Here is a 24,249-nt window from a genome sequence, read left to right on the forward strand (position 1 = left end):
GAAAGAGAAGGAGGGAGAGGAGGGAAAAGAGACATGGGCAGAGACAGAGAGAAAAGGGGGAGCAGAGAGAGCACGTATGAAGTTCTGACCACGTGCCACATATTGTGCTGAGTGCTGGGGATACAAACACAGAGGGGACAGCCTTGAGGAGCTTACGTTCTAACGAAGAAAAACAAGGCAGTAAAGCAGGTGGAAAGCGCAGGGAGTGGGCGAGGCGGCTGGCAAGGAAGTGGAAGGGACTGGGAGAGTTAGAAGTAAAGTGAGCATGGCAGGGGCCCCTCATGAAACCAGCTCCCCATGGAACCTTTGGCAAGTCACTACCCAACCACTACATGCCTCAGTTTCCTCAACTGTGAAATGAAAGGGTTTGACCAAATGACTTTCATAGGTCCACCCCCCACAGCTCTAAGCAGAAGCTCCTAAGGGCTGACAATGTCCTCTAAGTCCCCCTACCCTGGTTTTGTCTATGGGAGTTGGGGATCTGGTTCAGATATTATCCAAATGGATAATCAAACTTGGAACATGGTTCATTTCTAAATGGCAGCGGAAACTGGAAGCAAGGTGAGGCCTAAGTGAATGTCAGAGAATACAGGAAAGGATGAGGGAGAGCTCAGGTCACTGGCTTGTATTTGGAAAGTCATGGTGTAAAGGTATGACATGATTTTTTTAAGCCACTTGAGCTCACTTAGCCACACACACACACACACACACACACACACACACACAATTCTGGGGAACAAAGAACATGACAAAGTAAATCCACCAGCCAGTGGTCACCCTTCCCTCCTCCTTAAAGGTCTGGCCTATGGATAAACCTCCTCTGATGGGCATGCTATCTGATACACTGGCCATGACTGGCTCTCTACCTATGCTTCCAATTGCTAGACTTCTCACTCATCATGAGGGCTTAGATTCACTGATGAGATTTCATCGAGAACAAGCAGTCCCTTCCAGGTCAGAGGGCCTGCTTTCAGCCCAAGCTTTACCACTTACTAGCTAAGTGACCTTGAAAAAACTATTTCACCTCTCAGGGACTCAGTTTTCTTATCCATCAAATGCACCAGATGGCCTCCAATATCTCTAATAATAACAGCTAACATTTACACAGCACCTACTATGTGCTGGTCACTGCACTAAGCACTTCACAGACATCTCAATCTATCTCACAACCACCCCCGGAAGAGAGGGGCTATTATTATCTTCATTTTACAGATGAAGAAACTGAGGCTTGCCAAGGGTCACACAGCAACTAGTAAGTACCTGAGGCTGCCTTCAAGCTCACGTCTTCCTAACGCCGGGCCCAGGACTCTGCCCACTGCACCACCAGGATGCCCCCAAGCTCTGAGTCTGGGGGCCATGATGCTCCACCCAGCTGTTTGTATATGACACCCTCTAGTCATTCACTTGACTACTATTACAAATGGTGTTATTATTAGCACTTCCCTTCAGAGAGGTTGACTCCAAAGCCCCCTCCTCACAAAAACCCAAGGCAGGATGTGATGTGAATGGGATCATCCCCACTTCCCAGATGGGGAACCTGAGGATCAGAAACACTGAGTGACTCGCTTCTTTCTGATCACCAAGTTAGTACGTTTCTGAGCCCCGTTTTCTGTCTTCAAGAGCAGCGTTCCTGCCGCGACCTCCCACTGTTCTTGTGTCTATCTTCCGCAGCATTTTGCTATGTATGGACAGGAAGTGTTTAAAGTCTGGTCTAACCACCAAAGATCCCACCTACTTCATTTAAGTCACAGGATCCTAGGTCAAGGCCTGGAAGAGCTCTTGGAGGTCATGTGGTCTAACCCCCTCATTTTACAGATGAAGAAACGGAGGTACGGAGTGATTCAGTGTCACACAGGTGATAAGTATCTTGAGTGGAATTTGGACCAAGGTATTACTGACTCCAAGTAATTTTAAAAGATGGGGTGGGGAAGATAAAGAAGGAAACGCCTCAGAGAGGAAGAGGGAGTACATGAGGGCAGAAAATGGAGTAGGGTCTGCATTTCATAGTGCCCCGCTTTTCTGAAACCTCAGATACAATAACTGTATCTCTCTCATCCCATCTCCCTTTTCTGAAGCCCAGGCCTTTGGCTGACCCCTCCTGCTCTCCTGGCGATTCTTTCAAGCCGGGCATCCCCCCGCCAAATGATAACCAAAGACTCTGCCAGGACTTACCTTTCATAGAAACACAAGACCGAGTCACGAGGGCCAACAGGGTGGAATACATCTGGGTTACACAGAACACTTTTCAACACGTTTTCCCGTCTCCCGGTGTGCTCTTTACCTTCGCAAAACTCCTCAGGGTCCTAAAGAACTGTCCCCACCCAGTCCAGCCCTTCTCAAGTTCATGCTTCACATCAGTGCCCACACAACCTTCCCAAAACACCACTGGGTGATAAAGTGATTAGCCCTAGACTTGTATTCCGGAAGATCTGAGTTCAAATCCTGGCTCAGGTACTTACTAGCCTGTAACCTGAGGCAACTAGGGCAGCTAGGTGGCACAGTGGAGGGAACACTGAGCTGGGAATCAGGAAGACCTGAGTTCAAATCCAGCCTCAGACACTTAGGAGCTGTGTGACCCTGGGCAAGTCACTTCACCCTGTCTGCTTCAGAAGGACATGGCAAACCACTTCAATATCTCCACCAGGAAAACCCCAAACAGGGTCATGAAGGGTCAGACACATCTGGAATGACTGAGCGACAACCACAAAACTCCAGGGAAATCACTTAACCTGAGCCTCAGTTTCCTCATCTGTAAAATGAGATAACTGGACTCGATAATGCCTGAAGCCCCTTCCAGCTCTAGATCTATGATGGAAACTGCGATCCTAAGTCGCTTTCCTGCTCCGGGCCTCAGTTTCGCATCTGTAAAATGAAGCTGGACCCCGCCCCCTCTAAATGCACGATCCCACGTCCCTCCTCTTACTAAAGCCTCCAGCAGCCCCCCCTCTGCCCGCAGCCTAGAGAAGAAAGGGTCAATGTCTAGCACTGGCATTCAGAGCCTCCCATGAGCTCTCAGATCTGCTCACCCAGCTCCTCCTGCTCCCCTCCCCATCACAAACACTGATGTTCTCCAGGCCCTGTCCTCATCTTCCCTCTCCTACCTTTCCTGCCAGGCTCAGACTGTTTTCCTTGGAGTCCTATTCAAATACCTTTCCTCCTGCAAGGACCACCTGCTCTCTTCAGCCTTCCCTGGCTACCACCATCCTCAGGGGAGCATCATAGAATTACAGCCTCTCGGATGTGGAAAGGATCTCAGAGGTCACAGAGTCCAACCTCTACCTGGGCAGAAATCCCCTCTACAGCCTTTCCTAACAAGTGGGCATTCAGCCTTCATCTCAAGACCTCCTGAGGGCCAAATGAGCACCTTCCAAGCCCACCCACTGTATTTTGGGATCACTTCAGGTGTCAGGAGGTTCTTGGTTTCCCTCTACAGTTAACGGAAATCTCTCTTTCTTTAATTTCCACCCTGGAGGGCAGCAAGCTAAGGACCAAGTGAGGGAGGTGGCAGATGGGGGACCTAGTACTTTGGGCAGAGGAATTACACCCTGGTGTCAATGCTGAGGGTAAAGCCGGCTCCAGATCTGTATCTCAGCCTGAAGGCTGCCACCCTGATGCTTCAGAGAGGCCAGCATCAACACAACCTGAGTAATTTGTTTCAAGAAGAGGCATCATATTCCAGACTCTTTGTGTATTTTCAGAAAAGTATTCCATTTCACACGTCTCAGAGGAGGGCAAGCATCACCTCACTCTCCCCCCAAACCAGGACAAGCTGGGCATGCAAGAACAGAAATGCTCCTGGTTAAACCTCTCTGCATTCAACAAGACCCGAGGATCACCTCCGGCTCTCCGAGCAAGGCCCCCATGGAAGATCGGCCAGCAGCCTTCCTAGCCTGGAGAAACGGCACCATGGGCCCCTCATTCTCTGGCCTGTGACCATCTCTAGGAAAACTCTCAGCCACGCTCCCTCTCAGCTTTCTGACCATCTTCATGGCCCCCCAAAGGGCCCCCTTCTTCCTGCCATCCAAAACCCTAGTGTTTGAACCACTCTCAAATCAACTCAGCCAATTCTTTCTGGATGGGGCTGGTCAATCTATTCCCCATGCTGGGACTGCACTCACCATCCTTCTGATGCTCAGGACCAACACCCCCAACCTGGCTCTCACTGTCCTACTAGAAGGTAAGCTCTCTCCATTGCTCAGCATGGCCTCTGGCCCATACGAAGGGCTTGACAAATGCATTTTTATTCATTCACTCCAGTCGTCTGGTCCATTGCCCGCATTTTACAAATGAGGAGACTGAGGTCGGGGACACATAGGTAGCAAGAACAGGAGCTGACATTTCTATTTTGCTTCAAGGTTTGTGAAGCCTTTTCCACATGTTCCCTCATCTGAAGATCACAAAAGCCCTGTGAGGCCAGCGTAGTTATCATACCCGTGTTACAGACGAGAATATAGAGCCCAAGAGCCTTAAGTAACTTGCCCAGGATCAGGTAGCTAATAAATATCAGAGCAGGACTTGAACTCATGTCGCTTGCCTCCGTGTCCAACCGCACTCTGCAGTGACAGCACAGCACAAGCAATCGATCCCCCTACCACCTTCCATCTCCCTGCTTCCAGAGCCACAGGGTTTTGACAGTTGCTATCCTATTGTCAGTTCAGCAATTGATGGCTGACCTCATTCATTCTTTAATTGCCCTGATTCTTTCATCAGGACCTAGAACCACAGAGTTTTCCATTTGAAAGAGCTCAGAGAACATTCAATTCAATCGATTCATGTTCCAGTCAAGGAAGCTACGGCCTAATTCCAGGAAAATTGATTTTCCTGCAGCTAATTAATGTCACTGGCAAACTCGAACCCAGATCTCTGGACTCCCCAGTCCAACACTGTTTGTGGTATTCTCCCTTAAGTCTCAATTCCCTTCATGCTATAGAACTGTTAAAAACAACAACATCTTTTTCTGCATTTAATAGAAAGGTGGTGTACTACCAGTTCAGAATGCTACATACACTGTGCTTGTTTTGTTCCCCTGTTTATCTTTGTCATGAGGCAGAATTCCAATGGAAGGCTGGTCATGGGGAAGTGAGTGATATAAACAAAGAAACTCAGCAATAAAACATTGGTGAAAGAATTAGACCACTATAAAATTCCAACCTGGTTCTTCTGAGCAATCTTCTGCCCCTTTTTCCAACGAAGAATGGGTGTAAGAGGAGGCAGCTCCTTCTGCTCTTTCCCAATCACATGGTCACCAAGGCTGTAGGCGGCTTCAAACACAATTGGACTGATCACGTCCTTGACCCTCCGCTGAAAAAGCAAACAAATCCACATGTTACATAGATCCCCTGGCAAGACCCTGCCACCATCTGGCCACAGTCCACTGAACAGCCCTGCCATGCAGCTGGGTGGGACTCGGCGTAGCTTCTGATGGAATACGACCATCTTGAAGTCACTGAACACAATGACTTAACGCTCATCTGCTCATGGACAAACTACGACCCTGAGGTGTTAAGTGAGTTGTCCAATGGTCAATGGCAGAGCCAGGGCTAGAGCTCATATCTAATGCTCAGGCTGCTGTGTTTTCCATTGGAGTGATAAGTCATGGCGGACCCAGAAATAAAACCACTTGCCCTGAGCTCTGAGACAGGCTCCTGCTCACTCCCCTTATATTTCTCTGAGTGCCACACATGGGACCCACAGGACAGACCTAGGAGAAGACACAAGGCAATCAGAGAATCCCAGAATTGCAGAGTGGGGTGGAATCTTCGGGGCCATAATACCTACCCTCCCCTTCTCCATATGGAAGCCCATGCATGAGCCCTGCCAATGAGGGCATTTCCTCTCCCCTTCCTCCTTGGGATGACTCAAAGTATTAAGGAGCTTCTCCTGAGCCTGAATTTGCCTCCAACTCTGACCTCCGTGTCCAAACAGCCCAAATTTAATCCTCCTCTATATGTGTCCCTACAAATACTTGAGGACAGCTAACGTGTTGCCCTAAGCCTCCTCTTCCCCAGGCTAAACATCCCCAGCTTCTTCCACAGATGCTCACAGGGCTTGAAACATGAAGCCCTTGCCTTGGGGTTCACCAATACTATCCTGAAACTGGTACCCAGAACTGAACAAAAGGCTCCAGATGGGAGTCTAATAAAGGCATGGGACAGTGGGATGATCACCCTTTATTCCTGGCAATTATCCAGCCCTTAATGCAGACTTGGCTGCCATACCCACTGTGGGTGCCATGACTTGCTGTTCACTAGACCTCAGATCTTTTTCAGTCACACTGCCCCCATCTGATACCTAGGACACCATGTTTCTGCTGCTTTATTAACCCAAGTGTAAGTTTACATTTCTCCCCATTAACAGAGGGAGAGATACTGGGCCAGTAATTCCATTCATATAAGGAACTCCCAGGTGAGGAAACTCCCTCTTCCAATACAGATAGATACCTTCTTTGCAACTTACATCTTTTACCAACTTTTATTTATTTTCAACATTCGTTTTTTAAAATTTTCAGTTCCAAATTCCCTTCCTCTAGTCCCCTCCCCATCCGTTGAAAAAGCAAGCAATATGATATCAATTCCACATATGAAGTCATGCAAAACATTTCCATATTAGCCATATGACACTTATATTCTTGAAGAATTGCCTAGAGCCCCAAGTGGTTTAAATGACTTGCCCAGGGCCACACAGCCAATAGGTGTCAGAAGAGGGATTCAGAGCCACATTGTCTTGGCTCCAAGGACTGCTCCATTTACTCCATCAATGATTCTCAAAGTGTGATCTGGAGATGATCCCTCAAGGTCCCCAAAACCCTTTCAAGGGGTCCATGAGGTTAAAACTTTTCATAATAATGCTAAGACATTTTCATTTCTAATACAGTAGATAAGCTTGATAGGAAAATGATGTGGGGGATGGAGAGAGGCAGAAGAAGGGGGGTTGGGAGACCTGGTGGTTTCTTTCAAATGCAAACACTGCATGAAAGTAAGCAGAATGGATTCTTTGGCTCTAAGGATCCATCCAGGACCTATTATGTCTCCAGGAAGGAAGACTCACCATCAACTCAAGTCTTTAGTTTATAGTCTCGAAGAGTCACCTCAGGATCAGAAAGGCTACTACTTCCCTAGGATGGCACAGCTAGTAAGCCTCAAAGGCAGGACTTGAACTCAGGTCCTCCTGACTCCAGGTCCAGCACTCCAGCACCTGCACAATGCAGGGTATATAAAAAACTTGAGCAAGTGATAAGAGGTGATTGGGGAAAGGGTGCTCTGGCAGCCCCTGGGACTTTAAATACAGAATATGCCTGGATTTCGAGGTTATGGCCTGTTGAGACTCACTCCTTGTGCATTTCAGAGTCACCTCGGTGAATGTCTTCCATCTGGATCACCCAGAGGAAATGGGTTTCCCAGGTCTGCTTGCTTTTATTGAAGCCATGAGGACGGATCCAGGACTCCTAGGCCCTGATCACCGTGCCTTTTTTTCCACTTCTGGTTTTATAGACTTCACAAGGCAAATATCTGAGCTTCATGCTTTCCACCAGGAATATATAAGCATCAGCATATAGTAACACCCTGTATGTACAGAGGTCAAACTTTTGGCAAGCTCAATCATCTGGAATATAGCCATGAACCTGGAAGTTTAAAAAACGAAAAAAGGTCCTGAGCCCTAAAACAATGGTCATAGAGCCAATGGACTTTACTATGAAAAGGAGGCCTTTGCTCAGAGCCTATTAGCTCAGGTTACCAAAAATCCCAGCAAACACGTTTGTCATACCAGGACCATGTTAGAAGTAGCCAATCAGAAACCAAAGGCCACTGGCAGGGGCACAGGGAGGAAATGGGGGGATGGGGGGAGGAAGACTGTCGTAGGCAGGCACACTGATAACAGTGAAAATGGACATGAGGAAAGCACTCCAAGTCAGGGAACATGCCTCAGACTTCGGCAATACTCATCCATTCGTCCAATCCTTGGACTGATTAGTTGATTGGATTAAGGGACTGGGGGGGGTGGGAAATGGGAAAATGGTCACTAACAATGAAAGCAGAGGAATCAGGATCCATCTAGCTCTGGGACAAATAGCCTTCCGTATTTCAGGGGCCTGGGGGGAAGGGAGAGGAAGGGGAGGGGGCAGACATACACAGCACTCCTAAGAAGCCTGAGTCATGCAGAAAAGGTTAGACTTCTGTCCAGAGGATTCTGATTAAGAAAGTGGACAACATGGGCCACATTTTAAAAAGAAAGAAAGTAAACAATTTTTTCCCTTGAAAGGCTTGTTTTGAATCCCACAGAATATTGAAAGACATTGAAGAAGATCTATAAGAACTTTAACAGATGGACTGTGGGGGTTGGTGGGACTACACAGACAAGCACCCCCCAGAATGAGAAGGCAGGGCTAGGTAGCAGAGAGCTCACTGGAGGCCTGAACTATTCAGTACCAAAATGGATTCTCTTTAGTTAGAGATGCACCTAAAAATTGCATAGAATGAAATCCCACCTCTGTCACTCACTCCCTGTGTGACCTAGAGCCAGTTACTCGGCCTGCCTCTCAGGGCTTCAGGGCCTCCAGCTGTAAATTGAGAGAGTTGACCAAGGTGACCTCTGCGGTCCCTTTTACCTGTAAGCCTAGGAACCTGTGTGACCTTCGTCAAGTTCCTTGACACCTCTGGGCCTCGGTGCCTTCATCTGTGAAATAAGAGGGTTGGTCTATGTGGCATCTGAAGTCCCTTTTAGCTTTAAAATCTATAGTCCCATGAAATGACAGAGAGAGAAAGGGAGTCACCAAGGCAGACTCAAGGTCATATTCCCAACTGCTGCCCTCCCAGAGATTTCATCTGTTTGTCTTAAGCTGTTCAAAGTGCATTAGCCTTAATGACTCAGTCAACACCAGAAAGGCCTCTGGGGACAGCCTTTGTGACTCAATGGGATGTCCCTCACACAACTGAGGCTGAAAAGCAGGGTCTAGAGCATCCAGCTTCACAGAACTGAAGGGGCCACTCAAAGCCATCAAATCTGAGCTAGAGGCAAAGAGGAAGCCTTCAACAACACACCCAGAAAGTGGTCAGCAACTGTCCCTGAAAAATGACCAAGAGTGTGGTCCAAGAAGGAAAGGCACCAGGCAGAGCCAGAAGATGACCATGAGTGGGGCTCAAGGAAGAAAGGCACTGGTCAGAGCCAGAAGATGACCATGAGTGGGGCCCAAGGAGGGAAGGCACTAGGCGGAGCCAGAAGATGACCATGAGTGGGGCTCAAGGAGGGAAGGCACCAGGCGGAGCCAGAAGATGACCATGATTATGGCCCAAAAAGGAAAGGCACCAGGCAGAGTCAGAAGATGACCATGAGTGTGGCCCAGTGAGGAAAGGCACTGGTCAGAGCCAGAAGATGACCAGGGGTGGGGCTCAAGGAGAGAAAGCACTGGGCAGAGCCAGAAGATGACCATGACTGGGGCCCAAGGAGGAAAAGCATTGGGCAGAGTCAGAAGATGACCATGAGTGGGGCACAAGGAGGAAAAGCATTGGGCAGAGTCAGAAGATGACCATGAGTGGGGCACAAGGAGGAAAAGCATTGGGTGGAGTCAGAAGATGACCATGAGTGTGGCCCAAAAAGGAACGGCATCAGGCAGAGTCAGAAGGTGACCATGAGTGTGGCCCAAGGAGGAAAGGCACCGAGCAGAGCCAGAATGACTGGGGTCAAGTCCCAGCTCAAACTCTGGCTACCTGCATGACCTCGGGTGAGGAAGTCTCTCCCTGGCCTCATTTTCCTCCACTGTATAATGGGAGTTGGACTAGTCCCTGAGGGCCCCTGCTTTGCACAAGTCACTGGGCTTCAGTTTCCTCTACTGTAGAAAAATCTGGATATGGGATTAGATGTCTTCTATTAGCTATTCAGAGATATTCAGTCTCTTCCAGACTCTGAATCTATAATGCTTACTCTGAGACCAGCACCCCTGGAGGTGGCCATTCCGAATTGAGACAGCTCTGACCATGAGTCTCTATGACTTCCCAGGGTTCCAGCTCTGGCCTTTCCAGTCCTACTTCAGATCTCTTCCCTTCCAGCCAAAACAACCTATTAGCTGTTCCCCAATCCGTCTCCTGTCTCCCTACCTCCATACAAACTGCCTCCCCATTCCCCATGGAATTCAACACAAGCCATGTTCAAGTGCCCCTTGTGGCCACAAAGACAAAAGCATCTGCCACCGAAGCTCCAGAGCACACTTCTCACCTCCCCCTAATGCACTCAAGAGCTGCCTCTTCCACATGGCCTCCCCTCATGTCTCCACCCTGGTTTGGGGGCTGGATGAGACATTACCTTGTGGTTCATTTGCATTATCTGGATATTACTACATCCAAGGTGAGTAGAAACTCCTTGGAGGCGAGCCCATTTCCTCTTGGGCAATCCCTAGTACTTTATATATGGTAGGTGAATAACAAATGTTTGTTGGTTTGAATTTAATTGAAGCAAGACAAATCTGATCCTTCCACATCGTGCCCATCCAAATACTTAAAATAACTAACATTCCCCCCACCCAAGTATTGTCTTCTCCAGGCTAAATACCCCCAGTCCTTTCAATCGATCGTCATGAGGCATGGCAGATTCTTCGCCATCATAGGTCCCCTCTCAGATTCTCTCCATCCAGAACTGAACAAAATACTCTAGATGTGACGGGGGCTAGGGAAGAGGCTCTCACCATCGCCATCATCAAACTCAGTCAGCACGTACACAGCACTTGATGACTCACAAAGCACTTCACACGTTGTTTCATTCGAGCCTCACAACCATCAAGGGAAGGGGGTGTTATTAAACCCATTTTACAGTTAAGGGAACTGACAGATGTTAAGTGGCCTTCTTGGGATCACACAGCTAGTAAGGGTCTGTGGCAGGACTTGAACTCAGGCCTTCATGATGCCAAACCTAACTCTCCAGCCATTGTGTAGGGCCAAGCAGGCTCACTCTGATGATACATTGGTTTCAGGAAAATCTGTTTGGGAGCAAGAGATTCTGATGAACAAGATCGCCACCCTCATCAAAGGATACATCAAGGGGGTGCAACTACAGATTACTTCCTCCCATCTATTCCAAGAAAGGATGATTCCCTATACACTGTTGCCAACGTCACTGCACAAAGGTAGCCAGAAGGACATAGGGCAAAAGGGAGTGAGGGAAAAGGAGGCACACACAGGGGACAGGCAGTGGCATCAGCTGCGTGCCCGTGCAGTCCATGACCTGTGGCACGTTTTGGGATTGGGGGTAGGGGGGTGGCCTTCTTCTATCTTCTGTTTACTGGCCACAGGATTACACATGGATACAAAGCTGGAACAGACTCAGCCCATCTGGTCCAACTGCATCATTTTACAAAAGGCATTTGAAGCCAGGCAAGTTCAACGATTTGGCCCCATGGGTCCCGAGTGGCAAAGCTGAGATCGGAATCTGCGTCCCCTGCCCAGAATCCACACTGACTGCTGAAGCATGCTGCCTCTCCCACAAAAGAAGGCGAAGGGGACCCAAAGCGCCTGCCTGGCAGAGCCCAGCGCCTTCACATCCCCTTCCTGAGCAGCAATCCCATTCTTCAAGGGATGCTGAGCAGTCTCCTTCCATGTGGATCCCGACAGACCAGGGAGTAAGAATCTTCGGGAGGCCCCCAGAGCCAAGAAGGAAGGGGGCGGGGGGACCGTCTGACCTACATTGTGTCAGATCTTGGCAGAGCCCACTGTTTGTGTGGGTCTAATCTGGATCCCGAGGCCGAACGCACACATTGTAAAAACCTGACAACGTCCAAGCTGGGAACAAATGAAAAATGCTGAACTTGGACCCGGCACTGTCCAACACGGTCCAAGAATGTAGCAATGCCGCCTCCAAAGCCTGGATTCAGGCTTCCAGAGGCGTCATTCAGCAGCCAAAGCTCTCTCGGGGAGAGCACCCTTCACTCTCTGGGAATATATCCTGAGAGGACCCCAACTGGCATGAGGTCTAGTCCCTCCCACATGTCTCAGCTTTCCTCTAGGGAGGGAGGAAAGCAAGAGAATCACTGTGGTCACTCTCCTTCTCGCCCCACCCCAATTTTTTTTTAACTGAAACTTGCCTAGGCTTTATTACAGCCCTTGGTTACATGTGTTACATGTTTTCCATTCTTCTTTTAAAAGGTTAACTGCTTGTCAAAGAACCACCACAATGAGGAGGCCAAGAGAGCCCAGAAACCACCTCGGCCAGGGGACTAGGGATCTCAACATCCTTATGGAATGTGGGCATATGCTGCGGCGGGACAAAGAGGTGCCTCCCAGACCGCGTAGGAATAGGGCCCAGTGGCACGTGAGAAATGATACCATATTCCCAGGTTCTCTGAGACATTCCTTGCCGGAAAAAATCAAAGGACCTGGGTTCGAATCCCATCTCTACTACTTATTTCCTGGATGAGCCTGGGAAAACTGACCTCCCTGGAGTGCAGTTCCATTGTCTGTAAAGTAAGTTCTAAATCTATGAGCCCAGCTCGTTAGCACTGACATTCTCCTGGTGATGGATGACATGGCTTTTTTTTGGCCGTTCCCAATGAGGAAATCACTTCTACCAAAGAAAAGCAGCACCTGCTTCACAACTTCTAATTCTGTTCACCAAATGACTATGTCACCTTCAAGGTGATATAAACAACGAGGCCAGTTCTCTGCCCACTACTCCAGGCTGTGCATCTGGTGATGCCATGTGGCTGCAGATTCGAGGAGGGGCCCAATGAAAGGTGGCCCAAAAGCCCACGGAAAGATGGGTGACTCACATAAAGGGGCTGCTGCATGTTATCCATGGCAACACACATGTGAGAAGTTGACAAAGACAAACCACCAAAAGCAGGTAGGACCAGAAGTGATGTGACCCCAGAGAGCCACTGCCAAGCCTCCAGGTTCTGGATGGATCTTCTATGGAGGACTTATTAAATAGTATGGATGGGAATGACACAGAGTAGAAAGGCACAGTCCTACAATTGGCACCAAAGGACATGCTACCTACAAGGGTGAGAATCACAAAAACTCAGGCCGGGAAAGGACCTCGGAGGCCTGCTAGTCCAGAGTGTCAACCAGAACAGCCAGTAGCATTTATCCGGCCTTTGTCTGGACCCAGGATCACGTGGAATAAATTAATCCACTTTGGGATGACTCTATTATAAGGAGGTTTTTCCTGGCTTAAATTTATCTCTTTTTAACCGCTATTCAATGCTTTTAATTCTTCCCTTTGGGAACAAGGAGAATAGATCTAATCCCTCCTTCCCACGAAAGCTCTTTGGACACTTAGAGAGAGAGTTGTGTCTGTTCCAAGTCTCCTCTTCATGGATCCATTAAAACATCTGAACCCTATGGCTCCTATATAGGAAAAGCCTGTCAGATGTTTGGGAGTGTAAGGTGGTGTAAACTTCCCATCACCCCATGAATGACCAACCACCTTTGGATTCTTACATAATCCAGAGGACACAGTTTTGCTGCTGGTTTTTTCAACCTGAAACTTTTTTGTGAACACTGTGATCCTGAGAACTTTGAGCCTAGAATCTATTCAACCACTAAGAGCCTATGGTCAACTCTAGCAAGTCCTAACCTGGCTCTAATCCACCTTTCCAACTACACTCATACATCACTGCCTTCACATACCCTGTAGTGCAGTCCAGCTGGCCTTGCGGTTTGTCATACAACACACCTCACTTCCCATCACTATATCTTTGCACAGGCTGTACCCTCTATCTAGAATGTACTCCTTCCTTACCTCCACACTTTGGATTCCTGAGTTTCCTTCAAAGCCTGAGGCCTTTTACTGATCCTCACAACTGCTAATAATAATTCCCCCCAAAAATGCGAATGTGAGCTTCTTGAAGGCAGGGATTATTTGATTTGTCTCTATAACTCCAATGCCTAGCACATGGTAGGTGGTTGATAAATACTTGTTGATTCATTCATTAAAGGCAAGAATTATTTTGTTTTGTCTTTGCATCCCCAATACCTAGCCCAGGGCCTGGCATACAGTAAACACTTAATAAATTCTTATTGATCAACTGACTAATCTCTTTCATCCACTGCTCAGCACAACTAAGGCATCCCCCAAAGAGAACCCCAGGGGATGAGCCCAATCTTGAAGGAAAACTTGTTCAAAGAAATATTTCCTAATGCTTGTTCCATTTTAAATCTCTTTGGTTTTATATGCAGAGCCTACCTGGATGGCTAAGGTGGTGCTTCATTCAAAGAGCCCTGTCTGACTCTGTCATTTAGCAAGCTATGGCCCCTTAGGTCCAAACCTCTCCTGCCTCATCTTTAAAATGGGAAGAACGAGACTTGGGTGGCAGACTTCCCATGCTACAATGACAAAAACAAACAGGAAATGGGGGCTAATCTTTGGTTAGGATGACTCAGGTTGCCTTCCCTGATCCCAAACTCTGCCCCATCCTGCTCTGCTCACAGCTGGATTAAGGCACCCGCTGTCATCTCAAGGTCCACGTGACTGACACAGATCCTCTCCCCCAGGGCCTCACCGCACCTCATGCCCAACATCCAAGATCGGAATCCACCTAGGAAAGCATCGGAAACATTCCCTTCTTACACAAGGAGAAAAACAAGAAGTAACCAGAATCCTCAGCTCCTCATTCTATAGGCTGACTTCTAAACAAGTTATCTGTTCTGTTGCTAGTTTATCATTAACCATTGACAGAATGATAAAGAAATACTTGTACAACAAAGAATTCTGGTCAAGCTTGTGCCAGGCACAATATTTTCAGTAGGTGTCAGTTATATTTAAAATTTCCTTATAATAAATCACTCTTAGAGTAATTTTTTTTTAAAACAAGAAACATTCCCTGTGATCCCACCAAGTTACTCACCTCTGCCCAACTGATTGTTTTTCCTGGTGTTCACCAGGATGGTAATTAGGGTACAGTGATACATTTGTGGTCCATAAATACTAAGTGCCAAAAACCAGATTCGAACCCAAGTCTTCTTGACCCCACATCAACTAGTGAGACAGCATTTATAAAGTGCCTACTATGAGCCAAGCACAGTGTCCAGCTGAGGCCATGCTACTCCTTTTTTGTAATTGTGAATCTGACAATCACCAACAATCAGACACAAACACATCCACATCCCCCCAGGGTAGTGCCTGCCCCTCTGGCCCCACTTTCTATCTACTCTGTATTAACCTTATATAGATGGACGGACAGACGGACACGCATGTTGCCTCCCCGAGTGGAACAGAAGCTTCTTGGAGGACAGGGACCATGCTTTTGACACTGTGTCCCCAGAGCTTAGCACAGGGTCTCAACACAGCAAGTGCCTAATGTGTGATTATCCTTTGACCTCTTTTGTCCTCTTCTGTACACTTTCAAAAGAAGGTTTAACTGAGGCTCTTTTTCCCCCGTCTCTTTCACTATTACTGACATCTACCCACAGATCCCTGAGTAGAAGAAGCTCTCCCTTGGAACTGTTATGAACAGCCCAGCAAAACAAATCCACACATTGGTCAAGTCAGAGAATGCGAGTCTCCTTCTGCACCCAGAGTCCTCTACTTCTCCATCAAGAGATGGGAACTCTGGCCTATGGCCAGTCTGCCACGGTTTAATCGAAGCTCTGAAGGCTTTCAAAACTTGTCCTCCAGATTGTTGTTGTCACCCTCTAAATTCTTCTCCTTTTGCTCTGTATTGGCCATAGAAGTCTTTGTATATTTCACAGAAATCAATCCATGATTTTCACCACTTCTTAGAACACAATAAAACTCCATTACATTCATGTAACCCAACTTGTTCCGTCATTCCACAACTGATGGGGACCTATTGTTTCCATGTCTTTGGTACTACAAAAGTATCAGTACAGACTTTATACAATTGTATATTATATTGTACATATATAATATATATTGCATACATTACATACATAATATTGTACAATGACGCACAATGTAAAACATTATATGTAATGGGACTTTTCCCATCATCATTTACCTCCTTGGGATATACGTCTAATATTATCACTGGATCAAGGGATATGTGTAGTTTAGTGACTTTAGGAGCATTGTTCCAAATTGTTTTCCAACAATGTGGACCAACCACAGCTCCACCAATAATGTATTAGTGTGCTGATTTGTACTGCCTCTCCATGAACGAATGCTCAATGGCTAGAGGGCAACACAGAGCAAAGAAGAGGAAAAACATAGCAGCCTCTGGTAATGAGCACTGGCCTCCTTTGGAAACTAGCTAATGCCGTCTGGATTAGCCCAAATTTGGAGAAAGGAAATGAGATGCAGATGTAGAAATGGCAGAGTCTGTGTCCATTCAGCCCAAGAGGAAATGGAGCCCGAGTCACTGGTGAGATTTTCCCCATAGTAGAGTCACGCTGTAGAGGTTACAAAGTGTTCTCCACTACAGCCACTCCCTAGTAATAATAGGAGGAAGAAAAAGAGGAGGAAGAGAACTAGCAACTACATAGCAAGTTAAGGTTTACAAAGAACTTTAGAAATATGACTTTATTTTAACCTCACAGCGACCCTGGGAGCTAGGTACAATTATTATCTTCATCTTACAGATAAGGAAACTGAGGCCAAGAGAGGTTGAGTCACGCCTAAGCTCATAGAAATCAAACAGGGAAAGGAACAAGTATTTATTAAGAACCTACTGTGCATCGGGCAGTATGCTAAACTATTATGTCATCCAGTCCCACAACAACACTAGGAGGTAAACGCCATTATCTCCATTTTTACTAAAAAGGAAGCTGACGGAGGCAGAGGTCAAATGACTTACTCAGGATCTCACAGCAAGTAAGCCTCCAAAGCAGGATTTGAATTAAGGTCTTCCTGACTCCAAGGCCAGTACTCTACCAACTTTGCTACCTGGTTGCCTCCAGGTGCCCAGCAGAAGGGCAGGTCTTTGAGAAAAGAGATGATCCTTGTTTTCATCTCTGATTCTTCAGGGCTTAGAAGCACTTTGGCACAGGGTACAGACTGCAGAGCTTAAAATCAGGTAAAACCTGCTTTCTGATCCTTTCTCTGACACTACCTAGCTGTGTGACCTTGGGCAAGTCACCTGTGCCCTGAGCAATTCCCTAGGACTTATCAACTAAGTCAAAGATGGGTGTCAATCTGTGAGTGAAGGGAATTCCAAAGCAGGAGTCCCCTGCAGTGACGCAATCCCATAGCCTCTGCATCTTCTACATTCTTGGAACCTTAAGCTCAGCTCTAGCCAAGCTCTGCTGATAGCCTGCCGTCTCTTCTTCCAAACTAAGCCAGAGAATGCTCTCCTCACACCCATCCTTGAAATTCTAGGGTTTCAAGAGGCCTTTCAAAACAGACACTTATCTTCTGCATTTTGTTGGGCACTAGACCTGTGCTTTCATTGGTGTAGGGAACTCCCACTGAGGAAATGCCCTCTACCAATGCAGGCTGGAAAATTCTCTGCTCCTCCTAGTCTTTGAAAGATGCCTGGGTCACTAAGAAGGTAAGTGACTTGCTCAGAATCATATGTCAGAGGCAGGATCTCAACCCAGGTCTTCTGGCCTCCAGTGCTGGCTCCTTACCCATTATGTCACTTCTACCTCTCACTTTAGCTGCAGAACCACCACTATGCACCCCCAAATCTCAAAAATCCTTAACAGCAAAAAGAATACAAGACAATGGGTTTCACTGGTGAATCATTTCGAGTTTTCCTTCAAACCAAAGAAGGCACGCATGCATTCTCCAAAGAAAACTGTCCAACCACTGTTCTCTACGCAAGGGTGTTTCCTCCTGTACTTGTGGAAAACCAACCGTTCCCATTCTTTCTTGGGTAGGAAAGTAGAGGAAAAAACCTTTTTCTCTTTCCCTCTAGATTTTCACCTCCCCCTCTCAATCTTGGATCTGTTATGTGCCCCTCAGGCCGGCATTTATGGATTCCATCAATATGTCACAGTCAGCTTTGTTTGAGAAACACTGTTTGGAAAAAGAAATGTTCAAGAAGCCTGAACATCAGTCAACCAAAGAGAACCATGCTGATGAATGGACAAACTCATTCATGTAAGTCAGAGAAAACAGTAGAAGTAACATGACTGCGAGGTCAGACAGTTTGGCTACAGTTCAGGGCTTCCACTCCAGTGCCAAAGATGAATGAGGAGCCCCCCAGGTGCTCTCAGACTACCTCTAGATCTCTAAAAAAAATCCCTCCTGAGATGAGGAAGAGGATGATAAAGATGAGTGAGACAAAAATAACTCATTATTGGACATAAATGTATATATTGTATTTTAAGGTTTTGCAAAACACTTTTAATAAATTATTCTATTTGAAATTCTAAAGCAATAAAAAATAATTATATTAGTTATTCTATATTGCTTTAAAATTTTCAGAGTAATTATATTATCTCATGATTTTCCCAACAACCCCATGAGGTAGGTGCTAGTACACCCAAATTATAGAGAAAGAAATTGGGACTGGGCAAGGTTGTGGGATTCCCCAAAGGTCACACAGCTAAATAAGTGTCTGCAGTGTGGTTTGAAACCAGGTCTTCTTGATGCCAAGTATCCCACACTGCCCTTCACTGATGCTAAACTAGATTAACAATGACCCATGGTGGGGTGGGGGAGGGGGGAGGTTGCTTCCAAGCAGGACCAGGAAGAAAACATTGAAGGTTGAGAATTAGTGTATGAAGAGTACAACACCAGGGGCATGAAGGATTCTACAGGGGATAAATAGGAGACCAATGAAGCAATTAATCATTGGGCTGAAACATTTTTTTACCCTAATTCCTCCAAGATTATAATGTTTAAATCACTTTCTCTAAAAATATCACAGCATATCAGACATGAAGTCTTGCTATGGTCCTATGAAATAGTCATTCAGCAAAGATTGTTTCCCATCATGTCTCCAGTCTCTGATCTCTCCAATGTGTCCTCCCCATTCACCAAAGTGATATTCCTAAAGCCTGGGTCTGGCCAAATCGCTCCCCTCCTCCAGATGCTCCAGAGGCTCCCTACTCCTTCTCAGATCACATACAAATGCTATTCACAGTCTGGCTACAGTCTGCCTTTCCAGGTGTAGAAGACTGCTGACTGTACACAACTCCCCTATGTGCCCTGGACACTCCAGCCAAGATGGCCTGCTTGGTGCTCTCTATTCAGAACATTCCAATCTCTACCTCTGGGCCTTTGTCCAAGGCATCAAACATGCCTGGAATGCACTCCTTCCTCACTTCCCCCTTAGAACCTCTAACTTCCTTCAAAACTCAGCCCAGACAAGGCCCCTCCTAATCCGGCCATCTACTAGTGCCTCCCCCAATTACCTGGCACTTACCTTGTGTACACTGTGTATTAATTTGTCTGTACGTGTCGTTTCCCCTGTCAGAACACAGGCTCCTTCCTTAGCACAGTGCCCCACTCATAATGGGCACTTAATAGATGCTTGATGGCTGACTGCCTGATTCACAAGCAACACGGCCCCATTTTACAGATTAGTAAACAGAAGAAGAAAGTAATTTAGCTTAGGGGACGGCAAGGCAACAAGAGTATGAAAAAGAAATGACCCAGGCTTGTTGACTTCGATCCATGTGGCTGAGAATAAACACCCGGAAAACAAATCCTCGGCTTTATGGGAGCTTGGGAGGAATCAGAAAGAACCGACTCGTCCAGAGAATTCCTATGAGACAAGAAAGGCCGTAGCTTCATCCCTTACAAACTCCAACTGTAAACATCCTCTGTCTAGACAGCCCTTCCAGTGCGGAGATAGGACTCCAAAGAGCTTCCTCAGACCCTTGGGAATGAAGGGAGGACCAAGAGGGGGATTTCGGGTCAGGATTCTTCCTAGGAGTTTCTGACAGTAAAAACATGACTACATCTCACATGAACAGAATCCTGGGTCTGGGGCACCCCAGAAAGCACCCCTTTCAATCTCATTTTGGGGAATGAAGAAAATGAAGGTCCAGAGACAGTTAATGACTTGGTCAAGGTCACGGCTAATTAAGTGGCTGAGCTGGCACTCGAACCCTGGTCCTCTGTCACTGGTGTTCTTTCCACTGACCTATTTCTCTGGATGGTGTAACAACAATTATGTTAAATTACTGGGATGGCACAGGAAATGGTAAAAATGGCCAGGATGGTGATAAGCGACTTTTATATAGCACTTTGTTATTTATAAAATGCTTTTTATGCATTTACTCATTTGAGCCTCATAACAGCCCTCTGAGCTAGGTGCGGTCATTATCCCCACGTCACAGATCAAGAAGCTGAGGAATAAGGAAGTAAAACGACTTTTCCAGTATCACATGACTATGAAGTGTCAGAGGTAGGATTTGAACACAGATCTTGCCTAACTCCAACACTGTCCAGTGTGCCAATCAGTCAATAAGCATGTATGAGGTGTTTACTATGTGCCAAGCACTGTGCTAAGTGCTAGAGATGCAAAGAAAGGCAAAGGACAGCCCCAGCCCTCAAGGAGCTCCAGGTCTAATGGGAGAGACAACAGGCCAACAGCCATGTGCAAACATGATACATTCAGGATACACTGGAGATGATCCCAGCAAGAAAGTGCCAGCATTAGGGGCTTCTTGTAGAAGGTGGAGGGAGAACAGCCCTGGGGCACAGCCAGTGCCCATGCCCAGAGAGGGCAGATGGGAGTGCCTCATGCAAGGAATAGCCAGCTCTCTGGTCAGGTTCCTTCCAGCTTCAAATCTGGGATTCTCTGACATCTATGCTTTTATGAAATAAACACACACACCACGTATACAGGTATGCATGCATAGGTAATCACTGATGACAGAGTATGCAAAAGGTAAGATGGTGAGAGACTCCTTGCATGACAACTCCCTCCCCCAATGCATTTCACAACCCACCTGTGACTTAGCTGCTAGGCCCTAGAGAGATGCCTGAGACAGAGGTAATGTTACTTCCCTAAGGTCACACAGCTAGTCAGTGTCAAAGGCAGATTGGAATCCAGTTCTTCTTGGCTCTGACCCCTAAATTCTATCCACTGGAACGAACTCTTCAATAATTATTCTCATTATTAAAATCCAATTTCTAAGCACCAACAGTGGTCCACAGGTGAAGTGAAGAAAGGTATGAACTATCCAAAGAACATGTTAAATTTCTTCTTATTCCAGGGCCCAAATGCCTTCAGGCTCATACTTTTTCAAAAGAAGGAACACTGGCATTTAGAAGCACAGAGGGTCCCATTTGGGCTCTGACTGGGCGACCATGGGAAAGTCATTTAACTGACCTCATCTGTAAGATTTAGGAGTGGGACTCAGTGGTCTCTGAGGTTCCTTCTAGCTTGAAATCTGTGGTTCTATGATCCTTCCAGGTCTATAACTATGCTTTTATGAAATAAACACACACATATCATATATACATATATATGTATACATATGAATGCATGTGCATGTATATATGCATATGCATGTATACGCACACACGTAGTAAAAATCATAGACAGTGGGGGATTTGGGCAGCTGCTGCCATATGTTCATCTGTGCTGAATCCCAGGTAAGGACTCAGTACAGAGAAAAGAGTACTGACTTTGGAGCCAGATGACCCAGGTTCAAATCCCCTTCTGTTCCTTACTACCTATGTGACTTTGAACATAGGGTGGAATCGAGGCCCTGCCATTTACTGACTGTGTCACCCTAGGAAGGTAACTTTACCTCCCTAAGCCTCAGTCTCCCCATCCAACAAATGATGGGGTTGACTAGGTGGCCACAGGTATTTTCCAGCCTCCGATGGATCTATGATCCTATCATAATGCTGATGTCTGAGCCACTGATTTCTCCCTCAGCCAACCCGGGCCCACAGGAGGAAGGCTTATTATCACATCTACTGATGGGGCCCTATGATCCCAAGGTCTTTTCAAACAACAGAACCTGTCTGAGTGAAAGCAGAGGAGGAAATTGAAATGGGCTGGAATAAGCATGGTATACAGACAGTAACTTCCCTGCCCTGCAGAAGGGGATTAAGCTGGTGTTTTCTAGCCAGTGGGGCTAATCTCCTTTCTGTCTCCTCATCCCCCTCTTCTCACCCTCAATGTGGCTTCAGTAAAATGCTTACCAGGACATAAGAAGAAAAACCACAAAAGATCAGGCTTAAAACATTACCCCAGAAGGAATAGGGCAGAGCCTTCATCAAGAGAGATTCCATCCCTGGTCCAGCCACCCAGGCAGGCCCCATAGCGAGGCGGCCCTTTCGTCTGTCCCTCGGCTGTTAGCTTTGGATTCCAGCTGGGGTGTCTGCCAAGATTCCCCCATGGCTGCAGACTCTTGGGTAACCTCTGCGGTTCCCAATGGTCCTTGTTTGTGTGTCTAAAACCGCTAAGAAAAAGACTATGGGGAAGGGTGAAGCTGGGGACATGCTCTCTCCCATCTAGCCTTTGAAACTACGGGGTGAAAATTGGCCTTGGGCTGACCTTAACCTTAGAAAACTACCCAGGAGAGACGGAAAAAGAGAACAAACAAGATCCAAAGTCAACCCCTGGCCTTGGGCGGGCTGCTCTTCTCCACATCCTCCTAATAGGATCTGTTCTGGCTGTCCTTGCCTCCCTCCCCCAGCCTCACTAAGTTCCAACCACCTGAGTCACTGCGATTCAACAAATGCTTCCTAAATGGCCAGCACTGTACTCAGAGCTGGGAGTACAGAGTCAAAATGAAGCAGCCCCTGCCCTCGAGAAGCTTCCATTCTACTGGGGCTATAAGAGATAAGGAAATAAAAGTCGCCTGAGAAGAAGAGGGCATTAACATCTGGAGAAATCAAGGAGGGCTTCCAAGGAGAAGCCAATAACAAGCAGCAGTTTTGAATAGAAGCTACTTGAGGGCAGAGACTGATTCCTTTCTTGTCCTTGTATTCTCCAGGCCTAGCACACAGTAGGAACTCAATAATTGCTTGCTGAATCTAACTGAACTGAAGGGAAATGAGGGAAGCTGAGGAGGCATGTCCCAAACAGAGACCATAGACAAAGGCCATCACAGCTAGCACCTCATTTTACCAAGGAGGAAACTTAACTTCACTGAGCCAGGGCCTGATACAGTCTAGTAGAAGGTAAATTCCCTGAGGGCAAAGACCAGTTTTTTGTTTGGTTTTTGTATTCCCAGCACCCCGGCATCTGGGTAGTGCAGTGGATAGAGTGCTGGGCCTGGAGTCAGGAAGACCTGAGTTCAAATCTAGCCTCAGACACTTTCTAATTGTGTGACCCTGGGCAAGTCACTTCACCCTGTTTGCCTTAGTTTCTTCATCTGTAAAATGAGCTGGAGAAGGAAATGGCAAAACCACTCCAGTATCTTTCCCAAGAAAACCTCAAATGGGGTCACGGAAAGTCAGACACAACTGGAAAGATTGAATAACAGTCCGAGCACCCAGTACCATGCCTATAGTTCTTCCTTGGATACTAACTGTGAGTAGTTCCCACATGTAATTATAAAGAACAGGAAAGATTTGTACTCGGAACTGTCCAAGACTAAATGCTACAGAGAAGTAGCTGGTACTGACTGGAGGGAGTTTCCATCCTGGGCATCCCCTACCCTGATAAACCTGTGGGTCCAAACCAAATCATAATAATGTGGCAGGGAGAATGCAGAGCCTGGGTTCAAGTCCCATGTCACACATACTGGCTGTGCAACCCTGTGTGACCCCTCAGTGCTCTGGGCTGCTCTCTAGGACTTAACATTGCCAAGAAGGTGCTGACCCAAATTGGTGAAGGGACTTCCCTCACCATAAGTTCCTTACATAATAGAATCGCATTTCTAGTCCCAATCCTGGATAATAGCAATACATGGCACACAAATAAGCCTCTGCTAAAGTCCTCCTCTAGAGGGGGCATGGGATAGCGGGAAAAGCTAGTGTTTGGATTCAGAGAGCCTGGGTTCAAACCCCAACTCTGCCACTTCCTAACAATATGACTTTGGGCAAGTCAACTCCTTTCCATAGGCCTCAATTATCTCATCTATAAAATGAGAGGGCTGGGTAAGAGGTACCTTCTGGTCCTAAGCCTGGCATCTCATGATGCTTTGTTGGGGCACCAAGATGACCCTGGCTTTGCCAGCAGAGCAGAGAGTCCGGGAGGTCCAGTCCTGCCAGGAAGGCTTCCTGATGGCCAGCCTAGGTGAGGCAGCAGAAGCTCCTATTGGAGCTGGCCGCATCCACTGCCTCTCACCCAGGCTGCCCACTGAGGCATCTGCAGTCTGCAGCAATGAAGGGCAGACCCACATGAGCCAAAGCGCACACCACCTAAGAGAAAGCCAGACCTAAAGGACAGGGTCTGAGGGGAAGACGGCACAGCGCTCAGCAGGCAGGGGGTCACAGGCGGGACCT

At 47.1% G+C, this 24,249-nt stretch overlaps 1 protein-coding gene across 1 annotated transcript in view; it reads right to left on the reverse strand.

Annotated features, from left to right (window-relative positions):
• Nucleotides 1-24,249, reverse strand: part of ITGA9 (integrin subunit alpha 9) — a 349,120-nt gene that overhangs the window by 166,182 nt on the left and 158,689 nt on the right. The window contains exon 16 of the mRNA XM_036738550.1: nt 5,152-5,301. Coding sequence (XP_036594445.1) covers nt 5,152-5,301 — 150 coding nt within the window. The remainder of the gene's footprint in view (nt 1-5,151; nt 5,302-24,249) is intronic.

Source organism: Trichosurus vulpecula, chromosome 9 (assembly GCF_011100635.1).
Source record: "Trichosurus vulpecula isolate mTriVul1 chromosome 9, mTriVul1.pri, whole genome shotgun sequence".
NCBI classification, from domain to species: Eukaryota; Metazoa; Chordata; class Mammalia; order Diprotodontia; family Phalangeridae; genus Trichosurus; species Trichosurus vulpecula.